A 24521-nucleotide genomic window follows, 5' to 3' on the forward strand; every position below is an offset into this window, starting at 1 on the left:
GCCTTAGTGTGATTATTATTAGCGGCTGATCCGGGACTCCCGGGATCTTTCTGTCTTTTGTCAGCACTTCCAAACATGGCCACCTGCAGAGCGGCTCAGACCGTCAGACGGTGTGCAAAAGGATGCCAGGGTCCTGCATGTGACATCTCTGGCGGGCCTGGCATTTTTGTCAGCGCTGCCGTTGGTTACTGCAAACACTGGCCTGATGATACTAAACAAAAGCTACCTCCTGCTTATCCTCACAAGGGTGGGGGGAGGCTGGAGCCTATCCTAGATTTGTTGGGTGAGAGGCGGGGTCCAATCACAGGGCACATACGTAAAGACAAACAACCCACCCACAATCATACCTATGGACAACTTGGAGTGGCCAAGTGCGGAATCGAACCCAGGTCTTTCCATCTCCTGTCTGTGCGGCCTCTATTCTAACCAATTGTCCATCCAACATTTTCATGCTTTTCTTTTCTGTGTGGGTCTACTCTTGCTTGGGGTTCCACGTTTGGTGGCGTGGTGGAAGGAAGCTTTGGGTGTAATACATTGGCGGCCACTAGAAGCGCTGTCTTACCGCTTCGCCTGTGTATGGTGTTTTGAAAGCGTAGAAGAAGAGAGTTTTAAATTGTCGATCTTTTATCGGCTTTTCTTTGATTTAATCTTTTTCCCTCCCCATTTGATATCTTGTTATCCAGCACTCAAACAAGTGTTTTTCGGCGCAGTTCATCGCTGTCCGCCATGCTCTATAGACGCTTTGCGAACTCGTTGAATTGCTAAGGAAGTACCATATGGGAGTTGTTGTTCCCTCAACTTGGAGGATGGCAGGGAGGAACTTCCCTCAAGACACCAGGAGGATTTCACCTGTGGATTCAACGGTAGGATTTGTTTTCGTAGTCCATAGTAGCGACCTGAACGTGTTGTCACAACGTTGTACTGATGTGTTTTCTACTGACGTCAACACGAAGCGGACTTCCTTATATGGGCTGGCCGCAGGACCGGGGCTGTCAAACCACAGCTTTTATTTAAAAGGTTAAAAGGTATAAAAGTTTTTTTTTCAAGGAAACTGTGGTTGAGACCTTCTTGAGTCTGGTTGGTAAAACTTCATTCATTAGCTCAGTTCAGGGGTTTGCAACCATTGAGGGTACAATAAGCAGACAATTATTTAAAAAAACAGCCGAAAGAAAGGTAATACAACCAAAGCTTAAGCTAATGACACCACGAGTCACTTAGCCACGCAATAACAAGTCAATGAGAAATCATTCATGGCGCAATCAAACAAGTCACCTTACCACACAACATAGCCAATCACAACGGAGGGGGCGTGGCTGCAGGCGGGCCGTGCGTGGAGTAAATGAAACAGAAAGTCTGTGGAGAGACTGCAGAAAGAGGTGCAGATTCTGGAAGATCTAGAAAGTTTCTGTGCAGGTTGTGGTGAGTAGCTGCTCTACAGGAGTCCACAAATGAGCATCATATGTCCCCTTTGAAGAAAAAACAGTTGTAATATGTCAAACAAAACAAACTGAAAAACGAGTTGTACTATTTGTACAAGTACGTTGCAGGAAAAGTTCAAATATTATGGGGATGAAATAATAATTGTGAAAAGAAAATGATTTAAGAAGTATGTTGACATTTTTGGAAAAAAATAACAGCAAAAATGGGAAGTAGTAGGTAGTAGTAGGTTGGTAGGTAGGTAGTAGTAGTAGTAGTAGTAGTAGGAGTAGTAGAAGGGCAAAGTAGTAATAGATGCAGTTTTTTTCTTTTCTTTTTCTTTTCTTCTTTCTTTGTCTTGCACTCTGTGTGTATGATGGCGGCCCCGCCTCCATCCACGGAGTCAAAGAGACTGTATGACTGACAGAAGGGCTCACTCCGTTCACTCCTTTCTCGATGGCTCCCATCATGACAGGAAGTTAATGTTGTGGGTCTGTCACTGGGAAAGTGCCCTAGCTGGTGGTGGCATCATGTCAGTGGAACACCAACCGAAGACACTACATAAAAAGATGCCGCAAGGCATGCTGGGAGTGTTTCTGTATGCTACATTTTAGTTTCAAAACACAGTTTTTATGCTAGTGTTTGCATAAGCACATTATAATGGCACCCCCGAGCCTCCACCCTCCATTCTTCCTGGGCAAGACAGTAATTCCACCCAGAACAGGGGGTGGGGGTCCCCAACTGGAGCCGCTGGTCAGATTAGTATCGTGTTAATGGCTCCACAGGCTCCAAGAACCGTAAGAGGGCCCGGAATGCGGAGCTCCCTCCGATTGTGGCCCCTCATTAAAGACAATTGCTTGTGCTCGCCGTCTGCTCTTGGCATTTCCCATGCCACTCAGGTCTGCAAGGAATGTGCAGAAAGATCAACACGTCCATCCACGCTCAGCCACGGATGGGATCTATTAGTCTGCCTGCAATCGTACTGCAACCTGCACAAATGTGTTCCTTATACGTCATATACTGGACGTCTTTGTGCCGGCAGACGTTCAGAGAAGAAAATGTCATCATGACATGCATCGTAGGACAGGCAGGAGAGCTCCCTCCAAGTCAAATTGCTCTATTAGCACTAATAAGGCCAACTAGCCCCCATTATCTTTTCTCCGAGCCACGGCCAACGATGGAGATGGCGGTCTGCGAGGGCTGGACGAGGGCTGGACGAGGGCTGCACGAGGGCTGGACGAGGCCACTCGGCGGCTCCTGGGAATAAACGCACACCTTTTGATGACAATGATGCATAAACATACGTACCTATGATGGCCCAGATGCTCCTCCTCCTTCCGTAAACATAACAAATAAATCAACAAATTAATCAATCAATCATCAGGTGGAATATTCCGAGAGGAAAAAGAAAAGCATACATTTTAGGAGGCTAACATTGGAATATATGAAACTACATATTCAAGTTATGAATTATTATTAGTAGTAGTATCATTAGTAGTATTTTTTAAACCAGAAAAGCACATACATTTTCTGAGAATGAAGATGTCATATGATGAGAAAAAGACGATTCATTTTATGAGACTTCTGTTGGCATAATATGAGAACCAAAATATTGAATAAATTATTTTTACCAGAAAACTATGGAATCCGGGGCTGCACGGCGGTCAAGTGGTTAGTGCGCAGACCTCATAGCGAGTTCAATTCCACCCTCGGCCATCTCTGTGTGGAGTTTGCATGTTCTCTCCGTGCATGCGTGGGTTTTTTCCGGGTACTCCGGTTTCCTCCCCCATTCCAAAAACATGCTAGGTTAATTGGCCACTCCAAATTGTCCATAGGTATGAATGTGAGTGTGAATGGTTGTTTGTCTATATGTGCCCTGTGATTGGCTGGCCACCAGTCCAGGGTGGACCCTGCCCAAAGACAGCTGAGATAGGCTCCAGCACCCCCACCCTAGTGAGGATAAGGGGCATAGAAAATGATTATTATGATTTGCTGTTGCGATATTGTTTCCTTTGGTTCCATAGAGAAGGCATACATACTAAATAGAAAAAGCAGATCTTTGGGGAGAACACATTTGTAATATTAGAAGAAAAAGCTGTGGTTGCGTGTGCGCTATGTTGGTTTTGTAAATAACTATGGAATAAAACGTTGTTCGTTGAACCACGCATGCGAGTAAACCCGGGGATGTGGAGCGATCCTCATGTCGGATGGCAGCCAGTGGTGTTTTGGGCGGGTGGGAGAGGTTGCCAGGATGGATTCCTAAAAGTATCTTCCCAGACGCAGGGAGTGGAAAAACAACAACTCCCTGTCTTCTCCCAGGGAGACACGGCTCGGCCCGATATCCATCAACGGGGGTAACCTTTAACCCGAGCATCACATGACGCCGGGTGCTCAGAGATCCCGCTGCAGCCAGACAGTCTGTCTAGGAAGTCTTATCCCGACACTTCCTTTGCTCTCTCCTCACAGCCCCGCTTTATCTGGAACTCCACTGCACATTTGACCAAGCAACCTGCCAGGCAACACACACACACGTTTAGTAGCAAGTAAATATTTGGAAAATGTAAAAAACTCAAGAGCAAAAAGCGTGAATTTGATATTCATAATCGGCTTTTTCACTGATATCACAAAGCTGAGATGCAGTTTTTTCGTGATCCGAAGCAGCAGCGCAAAGAGCAGAGACCACGGAAGTGAAAAGCAAAGCGGAAGAAAGACTTATTATCGTCAATGCGGTCACGACGTACGACGGATGCAGCGTCTGGTTCCATGTTGGTTGCTTCTGAGCGTTGGATGAGCTCGCCAGATCTGGTGGAGCCAGGAGCTCGGAGCTTCCATGTGTGTTGAGCTTCACTGACGACCAAATCTTACTCAGGGAGAAGCGCTGTCACGTTCTCTGGCCGCTGGCGTTGTTGAGTGTCCACACGGGCTTGCAGGGATGATCATCTGGTAGACCGTGTCGAAAAAACATGGCCTGCTTTGACCTTCAATGGCATGACCTTGACCACCAATCACTGGACCGCTTAAACTCCACAACTTAAATACGTTGAACAAAATCTTAAAAACTGTCCTGACAAGACCTCTAACTAAATATTTTGGACAACACATGCCCGTCTTTTATTGGGAGGTTAGAGCTTGCTGATGTTTGGGATCTCTGCTTCTGGTTCAGCCAAATGGGTCTAGTGGACTTGTTCTTCCACAGCAGAGGTTTGTTGGGGGATTGGACATGTCCGGGTTTGGTGTTAGTTTTAGGTTCATTAGGTTGATGGGGTCAGGATTAGAGATTATGGTCATCTTCGTCCGAGTTAAGGTAAGCAGTGTTGAGGGTTAGGGGGTCAGGGGGTCAGGGGGTCACGGGGTCAAGGGTTCAGGTTAGGAATAGGGTCTGGTTGGAGTTGGAGCTTGGTTTGAGGGTGGAAATGTTTTGGAGCGAGGGTCGGTATCAGGGTTTCGTTGTGTTGGGGTTTTGGGCGTGAGCACCAGAATGTTAGGGTATCAGGGTTTGGTTTCGTTAGGGTTTGGGGCGTGAGCACCAGAATGTTAGGGTGTCAGGGTTTGGTTTGGGGCGTGAGCACCAGAATGTTAGGGTATTAGGGTTTGGTTGGGTTAGGGTTTGGTTGTCTTAGGGTTTAGCGTGAGCACCAGAATGTTAGGGTATCGGAGCGAGGGTCGGTATCAGGGTTGGGTTGTCTTTGGGTTTGGCGTGAGCACCAGATTGTTAGGGTATCAGGGTTTGGTTGGGTTAGGGTTTGGGCGTGAGCACCAGAATGTTAGGGTATCAGGGTTTGGTTGGGTTAGGGTTTGGGCGTGAGCACCAGAATGTTAGGGTATCAGAGCGAGGCTTAGTATCAGGGTTTGGTTGGGTTTGGGCGTGAGCACCAGAATGTTAGGGTATCAGGGTTTGGTTGGGTTAGGGTTTGGGCGTGAGCACCAGAATGTTAGGGTATCAGGGTTTGGTTGGTTTAGGGTTTGGGCGTGAGCACCAGAATGTTAGGGTATCAGGGTTTGGTTGGGTTAGGGTTTGGGCGTGAGCACCAGAGGCCATTTTATGTGATGCTCATGTTTCAAAAGCAGAGCGATGAATATAGAAGCTGCGTATTTGATGTGTTTCCCCGTTTAGCATTGTGCAGGAGTGAGCCAGCGTGGCCAACGTGTCGTCTCACGCTCCGTGCGCCACGCCGCGCTCAGGCCGACACCCCCCCTCCTGTTGGCGTGGCGTGACTCACTGCTGAGACATGCCTGCTGCGTGACGCCTGCCAAAGTAGGAATTGCACATAAATGTGTCAAGCAAAGCAAAGGGGGCCCACCTTCGAGACCCCCAATTTCAAAAGCTCTCGTCGCCATTCCCTCGCCAAAGCTAGTCATGTTTGGGCTCCGTGCCGCTCGTTGATTGGCGCTGAGCGGCGTCTTGCAATGCAAACACTGCATGTTTCAGCAACAAAGTGATGACATGTTTAGTGAAAGTATGAATGCACGCCGGCCTCTGCAATTATCACGCAGCGCCTATAAAAACCTCAACAATAAATCAAGCGCACGTCAGGATAGACGATGTCAGGGTGCAAAAGGAGGATTTAGGATTTGTTTGCACAACCACAGACGCGCTCTCGCCGCATTTCAAGTCAGGGCTGTCCCAACGTTCTCCAGCCTGGGCCACCCCGTGAAAACAGGGAGGAGGCAACCTGGATATTTGGTACGGCAACACGTGTGGAAGCGCTAAGATGTTATCAGATACACAGCAGCAACCTTCTGCTAGTCAATGTTCTCCACTCACAGGGCCATCAAGCTTTAGACTTCTTTAGATGTTTATGCTTCTTGATGATCTGAAACATTTCAGTGTGACCAACAGGAAGGGGAACACCAAAGGTTTGGGACGTCACCCCAACATTGGATCATAACTTTGAATTTTCCACGTTTTGGACAGCTGTAAGCTAGGCGGGTGGGGACACTTTGGGTAAGGCCCCAATGCCACAAAGCATTCTGGGTAAATATTGTGCTTTAGGAACGGATGGCGGACAGGCCGCCCAGGCCCGGGACGTGACTATCACCTGCGCTGACGTGCTGACGTGCTGCTCAGTCAGCCAGGAAGGCTCCCGGCAGCGAGGTCACAGGTCAAGTGATGTGGTGCTGGTGCCTCGGCTTGAACGCTCATGTGGCTTTCATGGCCTCCTCCCTCCCACTGATGTATCCCACAGATATATTTCTATTCATACCATATATATATATACATATATATGTGTATATATATATATAGATGTATATATGCTTTTTGACTTTATTCTCTGATGTTTTTTGTTTGATGAAAAAAAAGAAAGGTTTTTATTATTTCCATATTTTATTCTATTTTATGTATCATATTGTAATATATCATGTAATATGTATCATATTGTAATAAAAGTATTTGTTTTTATTATATTTTACATATTATATGACTTATATTTGATGTGGAATGATAACAATTCTAAGGTATCTGTCCTAATTTTTTAAAAAAAGCAAAATTGATGGATTTTATTATTTATTGCATATATTTTGTTGATCTTTATTTTCATAAATATTGTCTATAGTTAATGTAATACAATTATCAGAACATTATATTATATCATTAAGTTTTACATAAATAAAAAATTCATTGATTGACATTGTGTGATAAAGCTGCCAAGCCCGATGTCGACTGAGTGCGGGGTCAGTTTTAGGTTTTTCTCTCAAAAGAAAAAGATATAATTAATAAGTGACATGAAATTTGTATGAATGAATCAGAGGTAAGATGCGGTGAATTGCTGCCATCTTGTGACCGACTTGTGAAACGACGTATAATGTGACCTAACTCAGTCCAGCAATACAGTAAATGTGACCCAGCTGTCCCTGGGTCTGCTGGTGTGGAAGATGCTCATAAAAAGCTTGATGTAGCACAATTCTTTTTTATCGCAGAAGTGCAACTTTTTTTTTTTTGTAAAATTGAGACTTCTGTCTGAAAGATGGAACTTATTTAGGACTAATTCTTGATTCAATTATTTTTCTCTGCTCAAGTTTCGCCTTACTTTTTTGAAGAATTGATTGAGTTTTTTTCTTGTGAAATTGCGACTCTCATCTCATAAAATATTAGTTTTCATACTTTGTTTATTCTTACTTTATTTTTGGTACATTACAGTATTTTAACATAAAATTCTTACTTTTTGCTATAAAGTGAGTTTCTTCTCACCGGCTTCTTCTTCTGTGACAACGGTGTCACAAAAACTGCCAGCAGATTTCCAAGCCAAGATCGATAGTTTCCGTGAGTTTGTGAAAAAGAAGTACTGAGCACAGCGTGACACCGGATCATATCATCAACATGGACAAAGTCCCCCTCAGTTTTGACATCCTTGTGGGTCAAAGTGTCGCAGAGAAAGGGCAAAAGAGCATGAATATAGTGACAACTGGCCATGAAAAATCACGCTTCATAGTGGTGCTAGCATGTTGTGGCGATGGATGACAGGTGCCAGGCATCCCAGACGTCCTCCATGCTGAAGTGACAGCACTGCCAGAAGAGGCAAATGGAAGGTGGCATCGTCCCACAGTAGCTCGGGAGAGGTCTTTGACTCTAGTGCTTGTTGTGAGATTTTGCTTCCAATGTCTCACACCTCCTTTGGAGACTCCCAAAGGAACTTGTTGCCATAAATGCTGACAATGGCTCTCAACTGGGAACATCTTGGGATCTGATGGGAGGAGACAAAGTCACCAGGGAGAGGAAAGTCTGAGCTTGCCTGCATAGGCTGCTGCCACCCTGGCCCCACCTCAGATAAGCGGAAGTAGACGGACAGACGCATGGACGATGGACGCATGGACGGACGCCGCATGAATAGACAGACGGACACACAGACAGACGCATGGACAGACGGACACATGGATGGACACATGGACAGACGGACGCACGGACGGACGGACGCATGGACGGACGGACGGACGGACGGATGGACGCATGGACAGACGGACGCATGGACGGACGAACGGACACGCAGACGGACGCATGGACGGACGCACGAATGGACGGCCGGTCGCATGGACAGACGGTCGCATGGACAGACGGTCGCATGGACAGACGGATGCATGGACAGACGGACGCATGGAGAGACGGACGCATGGAGAGACGGACGCATGGAGAGACGGACGCATGGACAGACGGACGCATGGACAGACGGACGGACGCATGAACAGACGGACGGACGCATGAACAGACGGATGGACGCATGGACAGACGGACGGACAGACGGACGGACACACGGACGGACACACGGACGGACACACGGACGGACACACAGACGGACACACAGACGGACGGACGCACGGACGGACGCATGGACGGACGAACGGACACACAGACGGACGCATGGACGGACGCACGCATGGACGGACGCATGAACAGACGGACGGACGCATGAACAGACGGACGGACGGACAGACGGATGGCACAAGACGAAGAAAATGATGTCATTTGATCAAGACGTTTATGAGGCTGATACTCAGCAGTGGGTGTTCTCCGAGGCGGGAAACTGCTGAGATCTTACAGCATCAAAATCTCATCACAGCACCACAGATAGAAGTCCAATGAAATGAATATGAAAGGACTTTTATTTTTATTTATTTATTGAAAGGCCTCATTTGACAGGTTATTTGACAGGTTATGAAATACAATCTTTAAAAGATTGATTCACTCATGGTTGGGCAAAGGGCGCCCCCTGCTGCATGCAGATGGAGACACACTGGAACACGTCTCGGGCACAAACATAGGGGTTGCTCTCCGAGCAAGATGCCTCAGTCCACACCCCCCCTGTGCAGGAACACACACAGAGCAGTGGAAGGAAGGTGTTAGGTCGGTTGTTTTTTTTTTTTACCAAGTCAGTCTCTGAAAGGCACCAGATGGAAAAATGGAGCGTGTACCGTCAAACAGTACGCAGAATGGAATGCCATCGATGGCGCCTACTGAATTCGGAAGATCAAAGTCAAAGTCTGAGCCATCGGTCCAAACAAAGGCTTCCTCCTGGAAGACAAAGTCCTAGTGAGTCAATCAGGCAGACAGCGTCCCTCAGGACTGCAGTATGAGTATCGACAGTATCTATCCATGTTTTCATGGAAGAGGCTCCAAAAGTTTCCTCCTGGATTTGCTGCCCGTTGCTGCTTTGAAAAACACAACCTTGAGTGGCCTGAATGCCGGCTAAATAGTAGGCAACAGCAACCCCTCATACTACATCTTCTTCTTCTCCTATTCCAGCTGACGTCAGAATGCCCGGGGGGGTCAGACGGACACCGATGTTGTAACAGGAAGAGTGTGGAGGATGAGTCTTCCGACTCAGCCTGGCAGGAACATTTCTTTACCAACGTTGGATTTGTAACAAATGTCAACCTGTAGGTGGCGCTAGAGGACATGTTCTGTCTGAGGGACACCTTCATGTTGTGTGTACCAACAAATACTTCTACTGGGCACAAGAAAACCCTGTTTCACCTCTGTGGAAAAGTGGAGTCCAATCCACAAGTCTCCGCCATTGGCCGAACCATCGGTAACTTCTCCGTTAACTTGCGTGTTGAGCAGCACCTCCTCAGTCAGCACATCGATGAGTGCTTGTTCCACGGGATTGCGGATGGAGGCCAAATTCCCACCAAGACGTTTGCAGTTTTCCTAACAGGGGAAAGAGAATTGTCCAAAAATACACTGGTTAGCGCCCTGGTTAGCGTCCTTTCCCTCTCAGAAGGTACAACTCTAACCCAAACAGAAACAAAACCAATCCATTCCGATTCATTTTGTTAACACAAACCCTCTTTTCATTGTATGGAAATGGCTTTGCTTTAGGTTTAGTGTTACTTGATCCATACCTCTGCTTCGGCAAAAGTAAGTATGTCATTTCGAACGATAAAACAGCGATTGTCCAACCGCGTCCAGCCTGTGGGACACTGATGACCTGCATCACAAAGGGAATTTTAGCATGAGACAAGACGCAGACGGTGAAGCAGGCATCAGAACATCAGACCACCTACTTGAGGCTCCAAGTTGAGACCACTGTGAAGAAGAAGAAGAAGAAAACGCCAATGTCAGGAGCACATATTCAATTGCACGGAGGTCCTAATCAGTCTTTGAATGGGACGTATATGTGTATTGGACATGTGCCATCATAGGTTTTTGATTGAATCTTGACTCCGTTTACTCACTCCGCTAATCACGGGTACTCGGGGTCAAACATGCACGACAAAGACTCAAGGTTCACTGACTCACATGCACTGGACAAAACCTCTGGTTTGGCTCACTTGCAGTGCCCGAGGAAGACCTGGGTTTCACTGACTCTGTGGCTCTTGACAAAGTTGGACGTTTCAGTGAGTCCAAGGTACTGAAGCTGATTCATGGGTACTTGACAAAGCCCCAAGCTTCACTGGCTTACGGGTTCTCCAGGAAGACTCACGGTTACTCCACTGACTCACTGGAGTCTGTGCTGGAGCCTATCCCGGCTGTCTTGGCGTGGCCAGCCAATGACAGGGCACAACCATTCCCACCCACATTCATACGCCAGTTCACTTAGCATGCATGTTTTTGAAAAAAACAGGCACGGGGAGAACATGCAAACGACACACAGCAGTGCCCGAGCTAACCACTTGGCCACTGTGTGGCCCATATAAATGTCTGATAATTCATTCATTCATTCATTTTCTACCGCTCTTTCCTCACGAGGGTCGCAGAGGGTGCTGGAGCCTATCCCAGCTGTCTTCGGGCGAGAGGCGGGGTACGCCCCGGACTGGTCGCCAGCCAATCACAGGGCACATATAGACAAACAACCATTCACACTCACATTCATACCTATGGACAATTGGAGGGGTCAATTAACCTAGCATGTTTTTGGAATGGGGGAGGAAACCGGAGTACCCGGAGAAAACCCACGCATGCACGGGGAGAACATGCAAACTCCACACAGAGATGGCCGAGGGTGGAATTGAACCCTGGTCTCCTAGCTGTGAGGTCATGTCTGATAATAATAATGAATAATATGATGGACTTACAGCTCCAGTCATCAGTCCGCTGACCCCACAAAGGAGGATCAATGTCCGACATGCTGACGCCATCTGTCCCGATGTAGACAAATACTTTGTAAATATGACAACCTAAAATGGTGGCCAGCTTCTCATCTGACCTTGTGAAAGGTTTTAAAAAGGAACATCAAACTTGACATCAACTAAAAAAAGCATGTAGATTCGTCTTACCTTTGCTTGAAGCGGCGAATGATGACTCCGCTTTTGTTTCTAGCCAGCTGGAATGTTGACGCCTTCCCAACCGGGAAAGCAGGAAACAGACTTTCAGCTCAGACTTTACAATGTCAGGTATGGTTGTCACGATCGGGCTTCACCCCCTCGTGACAGCTCTCTTAGTTTCCTTCTTTGCCTCTGTTCTGGTTTCCATGCCCTTATTTTGGTATCCACTTCCTTTGTTGTTCTCTTCCATTTTTCTTACCCCTGCTCTTTTCACACACCTGCTTCTAATTTCATTATCCCTATTTAGTTCAGGTGCGTGCTCTTTCGGTTGTGGTTTCATTGTGAATTATCTTTGCTTTGTAGTTGCTGTTGTGTTTTCCTGCAGCTGCCATTTTTTGCATTAAACTACCTTTTATTTGCACTTTTGGTCCGGCTCTCTGCATCCTGGGGTCGTATCGCAACACTGCCAAGCGCGATCGTGACAGAATGAAGCCACCAAACGACGACCTCGCGGAGAGCGACTTTTGGACCTGGCAGATCCTGACGGCGAAGAGGAGTGCATGAAGTTCACTCCGGAGGAACTGGAGGACATGGTGTGGGGGCCGGATGGCACGCTCGTACCCATGGCGTGGGTTTATCCGGGCCCCGTGGACGACACACCGGCCTGGCTGCGACACCGACGTACGTCTCGGCCGCCTCCAGCCAGGGGTCCACGGCGTCGAAAGGTGAAGCCGCTCATTTCCTCCTCGCTATGCCAAGCCAGGGCGCAACCCTCAGCTTACGCCGACAATGAGTGCTGGCCCATCTCGCAGCTGCCGATGACTCCCATGTCACGCCTGCCGAGCCCCAGCTGCCCACCTCTTCGGAATCCCTGTTGCCTCCCATGCAACACGAAGAGGACCACGGCACACGTTCCCCACCTGTGCCCAAGCCACGCAGCCTCAAGGGTACCCAAACCCCGCCTCCCGTGCCAAGCTGCGTGACGGCCCAGATTCCTCCTGTGCCCAAGCCACGCAGCCCCAAGGGTCCCCAAACCCCAGTTCCTGGGCCAAGCTGCGTGACGGCCCAGATTCCTCCTGTGACCAAACCGCGCAGCCCCAAGGGCCCGGCGCCACCTCTTCCACGGCGGGATGCCACGCCGCCGCCTCCTCCGGCGCCACCTCTTCCACGGCGGGACGCCACGCCACCGCCGCCGCCTCCTCCGGCGCCACCTCTTCCACGGCGGGACGCCACCGCCGCCGCCTCCTCCGGCGCCACCTCTTCCACGGCGGGACGCCACCGCCGCCGCCTCCTCCGGCGCCACCTCTTCCACGGCGGGACGCCACGCCGCCGCCGCCTCCTCCGGCGCCACCTCTTCCACGGCGGGACGCCACGCCGCCGCCGCCTCCTCCGGCGCCACCTCTTCCACGGCGGGACGCCACGCCGCCGCCGCCTCCTCCGGCGCCACCTCTTCCACGGCGGGACGCCACGCCGCCGCCTCCTCCGGCGCCACCTCTTCCACGGCGGGACGCCACGCCGCCGCCTCCTCCGGCGCCACCTCTTCCACGGCGGGACGCCACGCCGCCGCCGCCTCCTCTTCCACGGCGGGCTGGCCTCCCCTGCCAGGCCCACCACCCTGGCCGCCCCCCAGAGGGGTCCATCCATGGCTTCTGCTGGGCCTGCCGTCATGGGCGTCCTCCAGAGGAGCCCGGTTCCCTTCGGGCTGCTCACCCTTCAGGCCGCCCTCCTGCGTGGCCCTGCCACCCTGGCCGACCTCCAGTTCAGGTGTGTGCTCTTTCGGTTGTGGCTTCATTGTGAATTGTCTTTTGCATTGTAGTGGCTGTTGTGTTTTCCTGCAGCTGCCATTTTTTGCATTAAACTACCTTTTATTTGCACTTTTGGTCCTGCTCTCTGCATCCTGGGGTTGCATCACAACACTGCCAAGCGCGATCGTGACAGTGGTACTTTTATTTCAGCAGAGACAGAATATCAACAAACACCAACAGATTACCAGAGTGACCAATCGCCTTGTTGGGGTTGGACAGTCCCTCAGCTGGAGGGCTGGAGTGGAAGTGAACCCACAGCCTCTGGATGGACAACCAAGTCCTCACGAGTTGAGCTATACAGCTTCCATAGACTCAGCAGAATTATGGATAATAGTAATAGTGTAATAGTAATAGAATCATTCTATTGCTGTTTCCCAGGATTACAACATTTTCTTAAAATTGCAGCATGAAAATTGAGTTTTTACTATTTTCCCCCGGTAAAATGCAAATTATTTCTGATATTCACATTTTTGTATTTCTGTGAAATGTAAAGTTTTTGTGCAGTATTCATTCATTCATTTTCTACCGCTTATCCGCACAAGTGTGGCAGGGGTGCTGGAGCCTATCCCAGCTGTCTGTGGGCGAGAGGCAGGGTCCACCCTGGACTGGTGGCCAGCCAATCACAGGGCACATATAGACAAACAACCATTCACACTCACATTCATACCTATGGACAATTTGGAGTGACCAACTAACCTAGCATGTTTTTGGAATGGGGGGCGGAGTACCTGGAGAAAAGCCACGCATGCACAGGGAGAACATGCAAACTCCACACAGAGATGGCCGAGTGGAGATTCCAACCCAGGCAACAGGGAGGAAGTCAAAAGCCAACGTAGGAGGCAGCAGAGTCATTACTCCAACCCGATTGGCCGTTCTTCCTCATACTTGACGGGCCGAGCATACACAACCCAATGACACCTGACGTTGCAACTTTATTTATAACCGTACGGAAAACAGACTAGTTCCACAACTCAGCAAGCCTGCATGTTGTTCTACGTGGATAAAGTACATGATGGCACTTTAAGATGTGTAGCAAAGCCTTGTTTGTGGTGGTGGGCCTCGGAGGTTTATATTTATATTCATGTTGGTTTGGTATTGACGAGTAAAGTATTACAATATTACAGTATATTCAAAACCTGCTTCTTATGGGAGGCAAATGGGACCCAATCGGACTCAAGGGCATCTTTGCAAATCTCATAGTCATAATTTCATTTGAAAGAAAATATTAATACTAATAATAAAGCAACTTTTATACAATTGTCTTATTGCTCTCTAAAAAGCTAACTTAAAAAATGGTAATGGTTTTATTTCCCATATGGTTTTATTATCCCATAATCAGTTCACAGTTCCACATGTCCAAAAGGAGTAGGAAGAAGCAAAGCTTATTAAATCCTACCCCTCCATCTGGTACTTTTACAATCAGTAACTGTTACATTTGTTCACTTCCTGCTTTTCATAATACAGTTTAAGGTTTTTTTTTTGTTTTTTTTTTTAAATAATGTACCTCGTACCGAAGTATGAGGTGATATGACCATCCAATGACATAATGGGTACCATAGTAAGTGTCAATATAGTGATATGTATAGCACATCATGACTGGTTCAAGACTCTTCATCCTTGTATTTAGCAAACATCAACTGCTTGTATTGTTTCTTGAATTGGCTCATCGTTGTGCATTGTGCAGGTCCTTACTCAATCCATCCCATAGTTTGATTCCACATACTGAAATGCTATGGCTTTTTAACGTAGTCCTAGCATATAAGTGTTTCACATTTAGTTCTTCCCTGAGATCATATTTCTCCTCTCTTGTAGAGAAGTATTGGATGACATTTTTAGCTAATTGGTTATTTTTTTGCATTATTTTAGCTGTTTGGAAATTAACTGGAAAAAGAAACCATTTTAGTGGCAAAAAGTTTAAATATTTATGAGACAAAACAGTGAAAGGAGAAAAAGTTTCAATTTTACAGGAATAAACTGGTCATATAGAAGAAAGTTGATCCATTTCTGTTCATTATGCCAAAAGGAATGACCACATTGAATGAAATCGACCAATCATTAGCCTGGAACATTAGCAGCCATAGCAAAGACTTCAATAAGAATGTACAGGCATGGTATGGTTTTCATGGACAGAAGATGAAAATACGCATTTGAATGATTTGTTCATGAAAAAGGTGCCAGTATGAGGCGCTAAATGTGTCTTTATTTCATTTAATGACATAAAAACATGCTTGAATAAGAACGTAGGCATGGTAATCATGGAGAGAAGATGAAAATGTGCGTTTGGGTGGTTTCCTAATGGAAAAGGTGCTGATATGCTTTGAAAACGTGTGCAGCTGAGTGTGTGCGGCCTCCTCCTGCAGGCTCCTCCCTGAGAGAAAACATTCCAAGAGAGAACTCGGCTCCAGGACTCGCCGAGTCTCCTGTCTGTGTCCAACCCCCCAGCACCCCGCGCTTGCTTGGACCAGGACGTTCTGTGAAGTTCGAGAGGGATTTAGACGAGAGAAGAATGAAGCTGGTGTTGATTTTGCTGGCGTCCACTGGCTGGACGCTGTGCGCGTCTCAGTTCTACGACCAGGCCCTGATGGACTATGTGGAGAACCGGCTGTTGGCTATGGAGGTAGGATCCATGTCCACCCACCCACCCACCCACCCACCCACATTGCAGCGCTTCCAACTTTGAAAGGGAATGTTACTCTTGCGTGTCTGGTGTAGCAAATGTTTCCAAAGAAAAGTCCAAAATATTACATTTTTATGCTCGTAAAATGTGTTACATTTTTTTTTGGGAGGGGGGGGTAAAATTCCAATGACATTTTTTGCACCTTTTTTTAACACTCATAATATTATGACTGTAGTGTCTTTAAAATGTACAAATCTTATGGGCAAATTTGGACTTAATTGAGATCTTTTTTGTAACTTATGATATTACAACTTTATTTTTGGAAAATTGACAACTTGATTTTATTTTTTGTAAAAATATGACTACTTTCTAGTAAAGTATGCAACTTTTCCGGTAAAATGACAACCTAATCTTATTTGCTTCATCTCAATTTTGGTCTCGTTCATCTTGCCAGCAAAATTGTGACGTCATTCAGATAAAAAGATTCCAAACATTTTATCAAAAATTTGCAGAATTTTCTTGTATATTCTATATTTTCATTCATTCATTCATTCATTTTCTACCGCTTTTCCTCACAAGGGTCGCGGGGGTGCTGGAGCCTATCCCAGCTGTGTTCGGGCGACAGGCGGGGTACACCCTGGACTGGTGGCCAGCCAATCACAGGGCACATATAGACAAACAACCATTCACACTCACATTCATACCTATGGACAATTTGGAGTGGCCAATTAACCTAGCATGTTTTTGGAATGGGGGAGGAAACTGGAGTACCCGGAGAAAACCCACGCATGCGCGTGGAGAACATGCAAACTCCACACAGAGATGGCCGAGGGTGGAGTCGAACCTTGGTCCTCCTAGCTGTGCGGTCTGTGCGCTAACCACTCGACCGCTTTATTTTCAAAAATGATATATTGATGTGATAAATGATGTTAATATTGTTTTTTAATAATATTGTTACATTATGCCTTTATTGTCTTAAAAAGATAACTTCTGGCTTTCACTTCAGTCGAATGAAAAAGGCAAACGCAGTCACGTCAAGTGTTGGAGTTTTCTAAGGAAATGACCATCAAAAAGGTTTTTTTAGCCACATTGCTGATATATTCTTGAAGTGTTTGTGCTTCCCAGGGCCACGTGCACCTTTGGCAGGAGCAGTTGCGTCAGCACCACGGGGAGCTGCAGGACTTCCACAAACAGTCCAACAGGACCCTGGAGGCCCTGAGGCGGCAGCACGCTGCGCTGTCCGAAGACATGGCGGAGGCGGCGGCCCGCGTGGAGCGCGTGGAACGAGACCTGTACTCGGTGGAGAGCCGGACGTCCCCGAGGGCCTGCGCTAACCAGGCGGAGCGTGTGGTGGAGCAGGGGGTGTGGAGCCAGGAGGAGAGCCGAGGAGACCGGGATGGGGGTTGGGAGGAGATTCCCTCCAGAGTGTCTGGTGAGAAAGCCTTTCCATGATTCCCAAAATAAACCGACGCTGGCTGGTGCGCATCGTATGTAAGATACACGGAAAATGATCGACCATCAACTACTGTCAATTGGCTTGAATGTTCACGTAAACAAGTACGTTTATGTTGCCTTTGTGCAAAGCAAATGAGGTCAAATTGATTCAAATTCATCAGGTCATCAAAATATTAATTTGAATTCAGCTGAATGTCTGTTTCACTCTGAGGAAACACTGGACAGTTTTGTCCTGGTTGATGCTGTCATGATTGGTAGAGAAAGTTTCCAAGTCAAACCAACAACTTTCCTTTTGGACCCGATCCCAATATCACTTTTTAAAACATTTGATGGATTCTTTGAAGTTGAGCTTTTAAACATTGTCAGTTCTTCTCTTCATACAGACGTCTTCCCTGCAGCTTTTAAAACAGCTGTAGTCAGGCCTCTTCTGAAGAAGAAAAATTAGTATCCCAGCATTCTTAATAATTACAGACCTGAATGCAACTTACCATTTTCAAGTCAAATTTTAGAAAAAAAAATGTTTTTACTCAGCTGAATATTTTTTTTAACTAACCTAACTAACCTAAGACACCTGGTTGGCCTCTCTGGTTTCTCTCACTGTTTCTTTTTAATTTATATATGCTCCCACGAGTTAACATGAGATAAAATGTGGTGTGCCCCAAGGATCAATTGGGCAATTCTCTCTCGGGCAAATACAGAGATGCTGATGCATGCTTTTAGTTCCAGTTGTATTGACTATTGTGATGCTCTGCTTTCTGGCCTTCCTAAAAGAAACATCACAAGTCTGCAACTTTTACAGAACTCAGCTGCTAGTGTGCTGACGAGGACCAGAAGGCAGGCGCGTATTAACACCGGTTTTAGAATCACTACATTGGCTCCCTGTATGTTTCAGGATCCATTTTAAGGTTCTCTTCATCGTTTTTAAATGTCTTAGGGGTTGTGGGCCTTCTTATCTTTCTGAATTGCTTTTACATTATGAACCCTCGAGGAACCCTCAGGTCCTCCGACACCGGCCTGTTATGTATTCCCAGAGTTAAAAGACAGACAGGCAATTGAGGCATCTTTCCAATTTTATGGCCCCCGATTGTGGAACAGCCTGCCTGAGGGCCGTAGAGAACGTTGAAATTTTTAAACATACGTAGGCTCAAGACCCACTTATTTCCATCCATCTCTACCGCCCGGTCCTCCATGGGGCAGTGTGCCCGGGCCTCTTCTGTCCTGGCCTGGGCGGTCCTATGTCGGTGGTCAGGCCTGGGGTTGCCTGGGGCGGGCCTGGTTCTGCTTCCTGGGGGTGTGTGGGGGGCGGGAGGCGGTGCCTCCGGCCGTGGACGGGCTCCCTTCCGGCCGGCGGGGGCGCCCCTGTGCCCACGGGTGTGTGGCCTTCGATGCCCTTCTGCCCTAGTGGGGTATGGTCTCCCGCTGGTCTCGGGGGTGCGGCTCTCCTCCGGCCTGCTGGCGCCCTGTTGCCAGTTGGGATTGCTCCTCCATGGCCTCTTGCTGGTCTCTTCGGGGAGTTGCTTTGGGGGCGGGTCTTGGGGAGTCGGCCCTGGCTTTACCCGCACCCACGGGGCCGGAGGATCTCTGGCGGTGGGGGCTTGACCTGGCTGCGTGGGGCGGGGTTTGCTGGGTGGTAGAAGGCAGTCCCTCTCCTTTTGTCATTCTCAGTGACAATTACACATTCACACACTCGCATTCACATACACAACACACCTCCATATGGGCACTCACAGCACATGGGTGCCTCTCTATACAATCTACTATCTTATCCCTGATGTTTATATAGTATTTGTATGCTATTATTACAGTAATAATGATGTCAAGCAGTGAGATTTTAATTACTGTAACCGTATGGTTGCAATTGTGTTTACTATCACGGTTCATGTCTTCATTGTTACTATTGCTACTGGTAAGTTGGACTGTTTCATTTCAGTGATATCATCTCCATTGTGGCCCTTAGTCATCATTAATTAATTTAACTGATGCAGTCCTGTTTGTCACTGTTGTTGTTATGGGAATTCTTGTTGCTGCTGTTTTTGTCTCTCCCTCTACTGCCCCCCCCCTGACCCCACCTTTCTCTTCTCTCCTCTTCTTTTCTGTTCTTCTTCTTGCTCCGGTCCAGTCACTCCAAATGGCATAACAAAAACATCAAATAACAGCAAATAAAATGTCATGGTACAGGGAAGTTGTAGCCAACACCTTTCCTGACACAGAGCAAATCTGTCTAGCATGTAAGGGCATTTAGATCAACAATACTATCTGCCCCAATGGCTGGACGGGACAAAAAAAAAAAAAAAAGACCCACTTATTTAATTTGGCTTTTAACTCATGCTCTTAATATACTCTTTTTTTTTTTTTTTTACTTTTTGGACTTGACTTTTATCTAATGGTTATTTTATAGCCTATACCTTTACTCATGCTTATGTTAGTTTTTATTAATGTTCTTATTCATTCATTCATTTTCTACCGCTTTTCCTGCTGGAGCCTATACAGCTGTCTTCGTGCAAGAGGCGGGGTACACCCTGGACTGGTGGCCAGCCAATCACAGGGCACATATAGACAAACAACCATTCCCAATCACATTCATACCTATGGACAATTTGGAGTGGCCAATTAACCTAGCATGTTTTTGGAATGTGGGAGGAAACCGGAGTACCCGGAGAAAACCCACGCATGCACGAGGGCGGAATAGCACGGAAAAGCACGTATGTATGTTTGGTCGGCAGATTGACCCAAATCTTCAATGTTTGACCACTGGTCTTTTGAAACTGGGAAGGTCGGGGCAAGCACAGAGCGAATGGGGCAAAGAATTCCAGAGGGTGGGGGCAGCGATGGAGAAGGCTCTGTCTCTCCAGGTTCGGAGCTTGGTCTTACAGGGGAGTGCGGAAGAAAAGGCGTCAACAAGCTGGACCAAAGATGAAATTGTCTCGGCTGTGGATGAACGTTGACACCACATGACGATACTAGCTTGGACTTTTCCAAAACCACGTGGGTTTGAAATGCTCCTGCGACTGTCAATCAGTCGATCATCTGTCACGGCGCCGTCTTCCAGCAGTTCATCTCGCTCGTGAAGTCATTTATCAAGGACAAGGTCGGCATTTGGACAAAACGGCGGTAATAAGGCACACGTGGAAGGATACCAGCACCATCATGGAAGAATTCCCAATGAGGGCTTTGCTCTCTCCAGCTGGTTGGAGACACCTGAGGCCAGGAGCATCGCTGTTGCCGTGCTGTTGTCAAGCAACCCCCGAACGAACCCTGATGTTTATTTTACTGCCGGTCACCTCCAAGGAGCATCTTCTGTTGTTCTGTGCTGCTTTGATGTTGAATTGTGGGGGCCTCTTTCCTCCCCCTCTGGGCTTGGCATCGCAGAAAAGCGGAACAAAATCTTCCAAACTCTCTTCCATTTTGGATGAGTGATTGGACTTCCAGATTACTTCTCGACTTGCCTCAAACAATGGAGGCCTTTTGTCGTGATAGGAGGCAACAAGTCTGCACTGACTGGAATCCAGACGTTGATTGGAGCTTTTGGGGGGGTGGACTGACAATTGATGCAAGGGCCAGTGATGGAGATTTCAGCAGTTATCACCATCGACTTTGCTCTTTTTGTTCCAAATATTTCAACTTTCTTCATGAATATTTTTGTAATATTACAACTTTATTCCCATATATATATATTATTATACTATACTATTATATTATACATATTCCCAACTATATTGTAAACCCCGCCCCAATTTTCCAAAAATGTTATTTTGTTTTCTTTGTTTCTCATGATAGTATATAATATTTCATATTTCCAATCTATGCTAATAAAATCACTTCATTTTTCGTCCTAATATTGCAGGTCAGTTCTTGGAAAATCCATACTTTTTCCCTTCATATTTTGACTTTAATTTCTGCCGTTTTTTAGGGCTGGGGCAATATGCCAACAATTTCAACTTTCTTCTCGTAAATTGTATTTTATGTTATTTTCTTTGTTTCTCGTAAAAAAAAAAAAAAAACATTTTTCTTTACTATTTCAACTTCACTAACACGACATTATTTTCCCTCATAACAGTGAAAATTCATTTTGGGAAATGTGCAACTTTTTTCATATTTTTAGCTTCTTTTTTTACTTTGGTTTTGTTTCAACAATATCTACTTTCAGTGTGTAAATTGTATTGTAATATTCCCATAACAATTGGACTTTATTCTATTTTTTTCTTTATTCTATTCTTGTAACATTAGAAATATTGTCAAAATATTCTATATATTTATAATATAATATATTATAAATATATTTTCCCTTCAATATTTTGACTATTTTGATAAAATGAGTTTTTTTTCTTTTTTTCAACAATTTTTAAAATTCTTTTTGTGATATTCCCTGTAATTTTTCAACCTAATTTTGCAGAAATTACAACTTTGCTTTTGTCCCAATGGTGCATCTTTTATCTTTAATAACTTCAACTTTATGCTCCTCATCGTATTACTAAAATCTCAGTAAATTACTTAATTGTTGTTTGTGTTATATTTTTATGTGCCGGGGCCAATAAAAACGATCCCCCCACTCAGCGTATCAGCCCACGTAGCAGCGATGTAGCAATGACGAATCCATCATTGTGTGTTTTGTGTCTTTGCAGACTGCGTGGAGATCCCCTCTTCCATCCGCTCGGCGAAGATCCTGAAGCGGGTGGGCGCCCCCAAGGGCGTGTGGCTGCGAGACCCCCGGTCGTCCAAGGTTTACGTGTTTAACGGGACGTCAGGGGACACCGTCTACCGGTTTGAGTCGGTGAAGGAGTTCGGAGGGTCTGCTGGGGGTGCCCTGGGCCGACCCATCAGGCTGCCCTCTCACTGGAGGGGGAGCGGTGTGGCTGTTTACAACGGGTATCTGTATTACATCCAGCAGGGGGCGGACGTGCAGGTGGTCAAGTACGACACCCTGAGGGGCGAGCCGGTGGACACGGCCATCCTCCCCGTGGAGAGTCGCTCTGTCGTTTACAGCCTCAACCCGGAGACGCTGGCTGACATCGCAGCGGACGACCACGGCCTGTGGCTTCTTTACGCCGAAGGCGAGAGCGAGCCCAACATAAACCTGGCCAAGGTGGACCCCGTCACGTTGGACATCGAGCAAATCTGGGACACCCGCTGCCCCAGGGACAAGTCGGAGGCGGCGTTTGTGGCGTGTGGGATGGTCTACGTGGTCTACAACACTCTTCCAGCGAGTCGCTCGCGTGTCCAGTGTGTCTTTGACGTCAACGACAAGGTGGCGAGCGAGGAGGCGCCTCTCTTCTACTTCCCCCGACGCTACGGAGCCCACGCCAGTCTGAAGTACAACCCCGAGGAGAAACAGATCTACAGCTGGGACGATGGATACCAAATCCTCTACAGGCTGAACACCAAGAGGAAGCTCCCGGTTTGAAAATGAAAATACTTCATCCATCAAGGAAGATCGTGGAAGTCAGGAAACATCCATGCTAAGCTGGACGAAGACTCGCCTTTGCTATTTACGCTAGACTAAAACCTCCATGTTTGCTTTACTGACAAAAAGGATCTTCAAAAGAACTAATATCTTCCAGTGACGCTTACGTTTTGTTGACACAAACGTTGTCTTGAAGACGTGTACATAGTAGGTTGGTGGGAACGGTTTTTGCGCTTGTTGGAGACCCTGAACTCTCTCCACGAGGTCCCTCTGCGTGTACGTGGCTTGGGTGTACTGACGGCTCTAAAATTGTCCTACGCCAAGTTTGCTGAACGGGACCATTTGCAATGTTTTTGATAACTCCTACCTACATTGTGTTCGTTGAAGACAACAAAGAATTTTGGACTTTTACGGTACGCATTTACGGTAGACAAACGTCTTTGGTGGGTTTGCTGAACATGACCCATCATTTTCAGTTTTTCATAACCTCAACGTTGTCTTCATTGAAGATCGTTTTTGAGGTCTACCAAAACACGTACGTTAGCTTCATCTACGTTGTCTTTCTGTGTTGTGCTCATCTGAGACTCTAAATGGTCTTCTACGTTCAATGTTACCATGGACGGTACATTGCGTTCGTTAAAGAATCATTTTAAAGATATTTATCAAAACGTACGTAGGTTAAGACTTTCACATTTTCTTTGTTGTTTTCTGAAATGTGTACATTTGAGTCATTGTTTGTTTACAAAATATGTCAATTTTGCAAGGACAGCCTTTTGCTGCTGTTGTTACAGTTTTTCTTGATTGTTTACACACAATTTGTGATGCCTGAGACACAATGACCACAACATACAGTAAACCTCGGATATATCGGACTCGGATATATCGGAAATTCGCTCACAACGGACAGATGAAAAAGAACCGATTTTTCTGTAATGCATTTCCAATAAAAATTCATTGCATATATCGGATTTTTGATAACGGATTTCGCCTATTTGGGACAAAATCTCCAGTCCCGTTCCAATTTCCCTCGCATATATCGGATGGCCGCATCGTGTCTTTCTCCTGGCTCCAGATTTAGGACAAATATAAAAGTGAGTGACGTCAATAATACTAGCACAGCAGTGAATGAGATCTTAACCTCACTATTGGAAATAACGTAGGCCTGACGGGCGTAACAGGGCCTAGCTTAATTAACAATTTGTTATGCTCAGAGTCCAATAAAGTTAAATTCTCATTACCTTACGTCTCTTTTCATTGCCCAGTCCAGGTACATTGGAAACATAGTCAAGGAAGTGCCTTTTTATAACGGATAAAATCCGATTTACGCATATACCGGATATAAATCCGATATATGCGTAAAACGGACATTTTCCGGTATACGCATATAACGGATTTCGCTTATATCGGACAAAACCAGTGGGAACAATTGAATCCGATATATCCGAGGTTTACTGTATAACCAATGCACCAACTCCATGAACCAAGTCTGCTAAACTATAAGCACAATTCCTGCTTTACACTCAGACTGCAGATTTACACTTTTTTCAAAACACTACACACAATTCTTTGAGTTTTGGCACAATTTTCATGAAGTAAACTTCTTGTTTTCACAAAGAACACAATGCCACTC

At 46.6% G+C, this 24521-nt stretch overlaps 2 protein-coding genes across 3 annotated transcripts; one reads left to right on the forward strand and one right to left on the reverse strand.

Moving 5' to 3' along the window:
* The first annotated feature begins 576 nt into the window (after positions 1–576).
* On the forward strand, positions 577–23234 carry olfml3a (olfactomedin-like 3a). Of its 2 annotated transcripts, none has more exons than XM_058052270.2 (4): positions 577–863; positions 15779–16035; positions 17161–17467; positions 22113–23234. In XM_058052270.2, the coding sequence occupies exons 2-4, from the start codon at positions 15925–15927 to the stop codon at positions 22889–22891; spliced, it is 1197 nt and encodes a 398-aa protein (XP_057908253.2). In that variant the 5' UTR covers positions 577–863; positions 15779–15924; the 3' UTR covers positions 22892–23234. The 2 variants fall into 2 exon arrangements, with proteins under 2 accessions (XP_057908253.2, XP_078652652.1); XM_078796526.1 differs by lacking the exon at positions 577–863 and adding an exon at positions 13307–13377.
* Positions 9042–11688, reverse strand: LOC131104767 (galactose-specific lectin nattectin-like). The gene is made up of 7 exons (XM_078796527.1): positions 11626–11688; positions 11425–11487; positions 10414–10435; positions 10252–10337; positions 9884–10057; positions 9322–9421; positions 9042–9211 (listed from the first exon to the last, which is right to left on the reverse strand). Exons 2-7 carry the CDS (start codon positions 11485–11487, stop codon positions 9096–9098), a joined length of 561 nt encoding a protein of 186 aa, XP_078652653.1. The 5' UTR covers positions 11626–11688; the 3' UTR covers positions 9042–9095.
* Positions 23235–24521: the final 1287 nt, after the last annotated feature.

The sequence above is a fragment of the Doryrhamphus excisus genome, linkage group LG15 (genome assembly GCF_037039965.1).
Source record: "Doryrhamphus excisus strain RoL-2023G ecotype Guam linkage group LG15, RoL_Dexc_Guam_v1.1, whole genome shotgun sequence".
NCBI classification, from domain to species: Eukaryota; Metazoa; Chordata; class Actinopteri; order Syngnathiformes; family Syngnathidae; genus Doryrhamphus; species Doryrhamphus excisus.

Bases quoted from the DNA above. Each gene is read 5' to 3' on its own strand.
- LOC131104767 (XM_078796527.1), bottom strand. From the start codon at position 11,487: ATGGCGTCAGCATGTCGGACATTGATCCTCCTTTGTGGGGTCAGCGGA. The intron at 10,338-10,413 runs GTAGGTGGTCTG...TTTGTGATGCAG, and splicing joins GTCTCAACTTGGAGCCTCAA to GTCATCAGTGTCCCACAGGC. The intron at 9,422-9,883 runs GTGAAACAGGGT...TTTGTCTTCCAG, and splicing joins GACTCCACTTTTCCACAGAG to GAGGAAGCCTTTGTTTGGAC.
- olfml3a (XM_058052270.2), top strand. From the start codon at position 15,925: ATGAAGCTGGTGTTGATTTTGCTGGCGTCCACTGGCTGGACGCTGTGC. The intron at 16,036-17,160 runs GTAGGATCCATG...TGTGCTTCCCAG, and splicing joins ACCGGCTGTTGGCTATGGAG to GGCCACGTGCACCTTTGGCA. The intron at 17,468-22,112 runs GTGAGAAAGCCT...GTGTCTTTGCAG, and splicing joins GATTCCCTCCAGAGTGTCTG to ACTGCGTGGAGATCCCCTCT.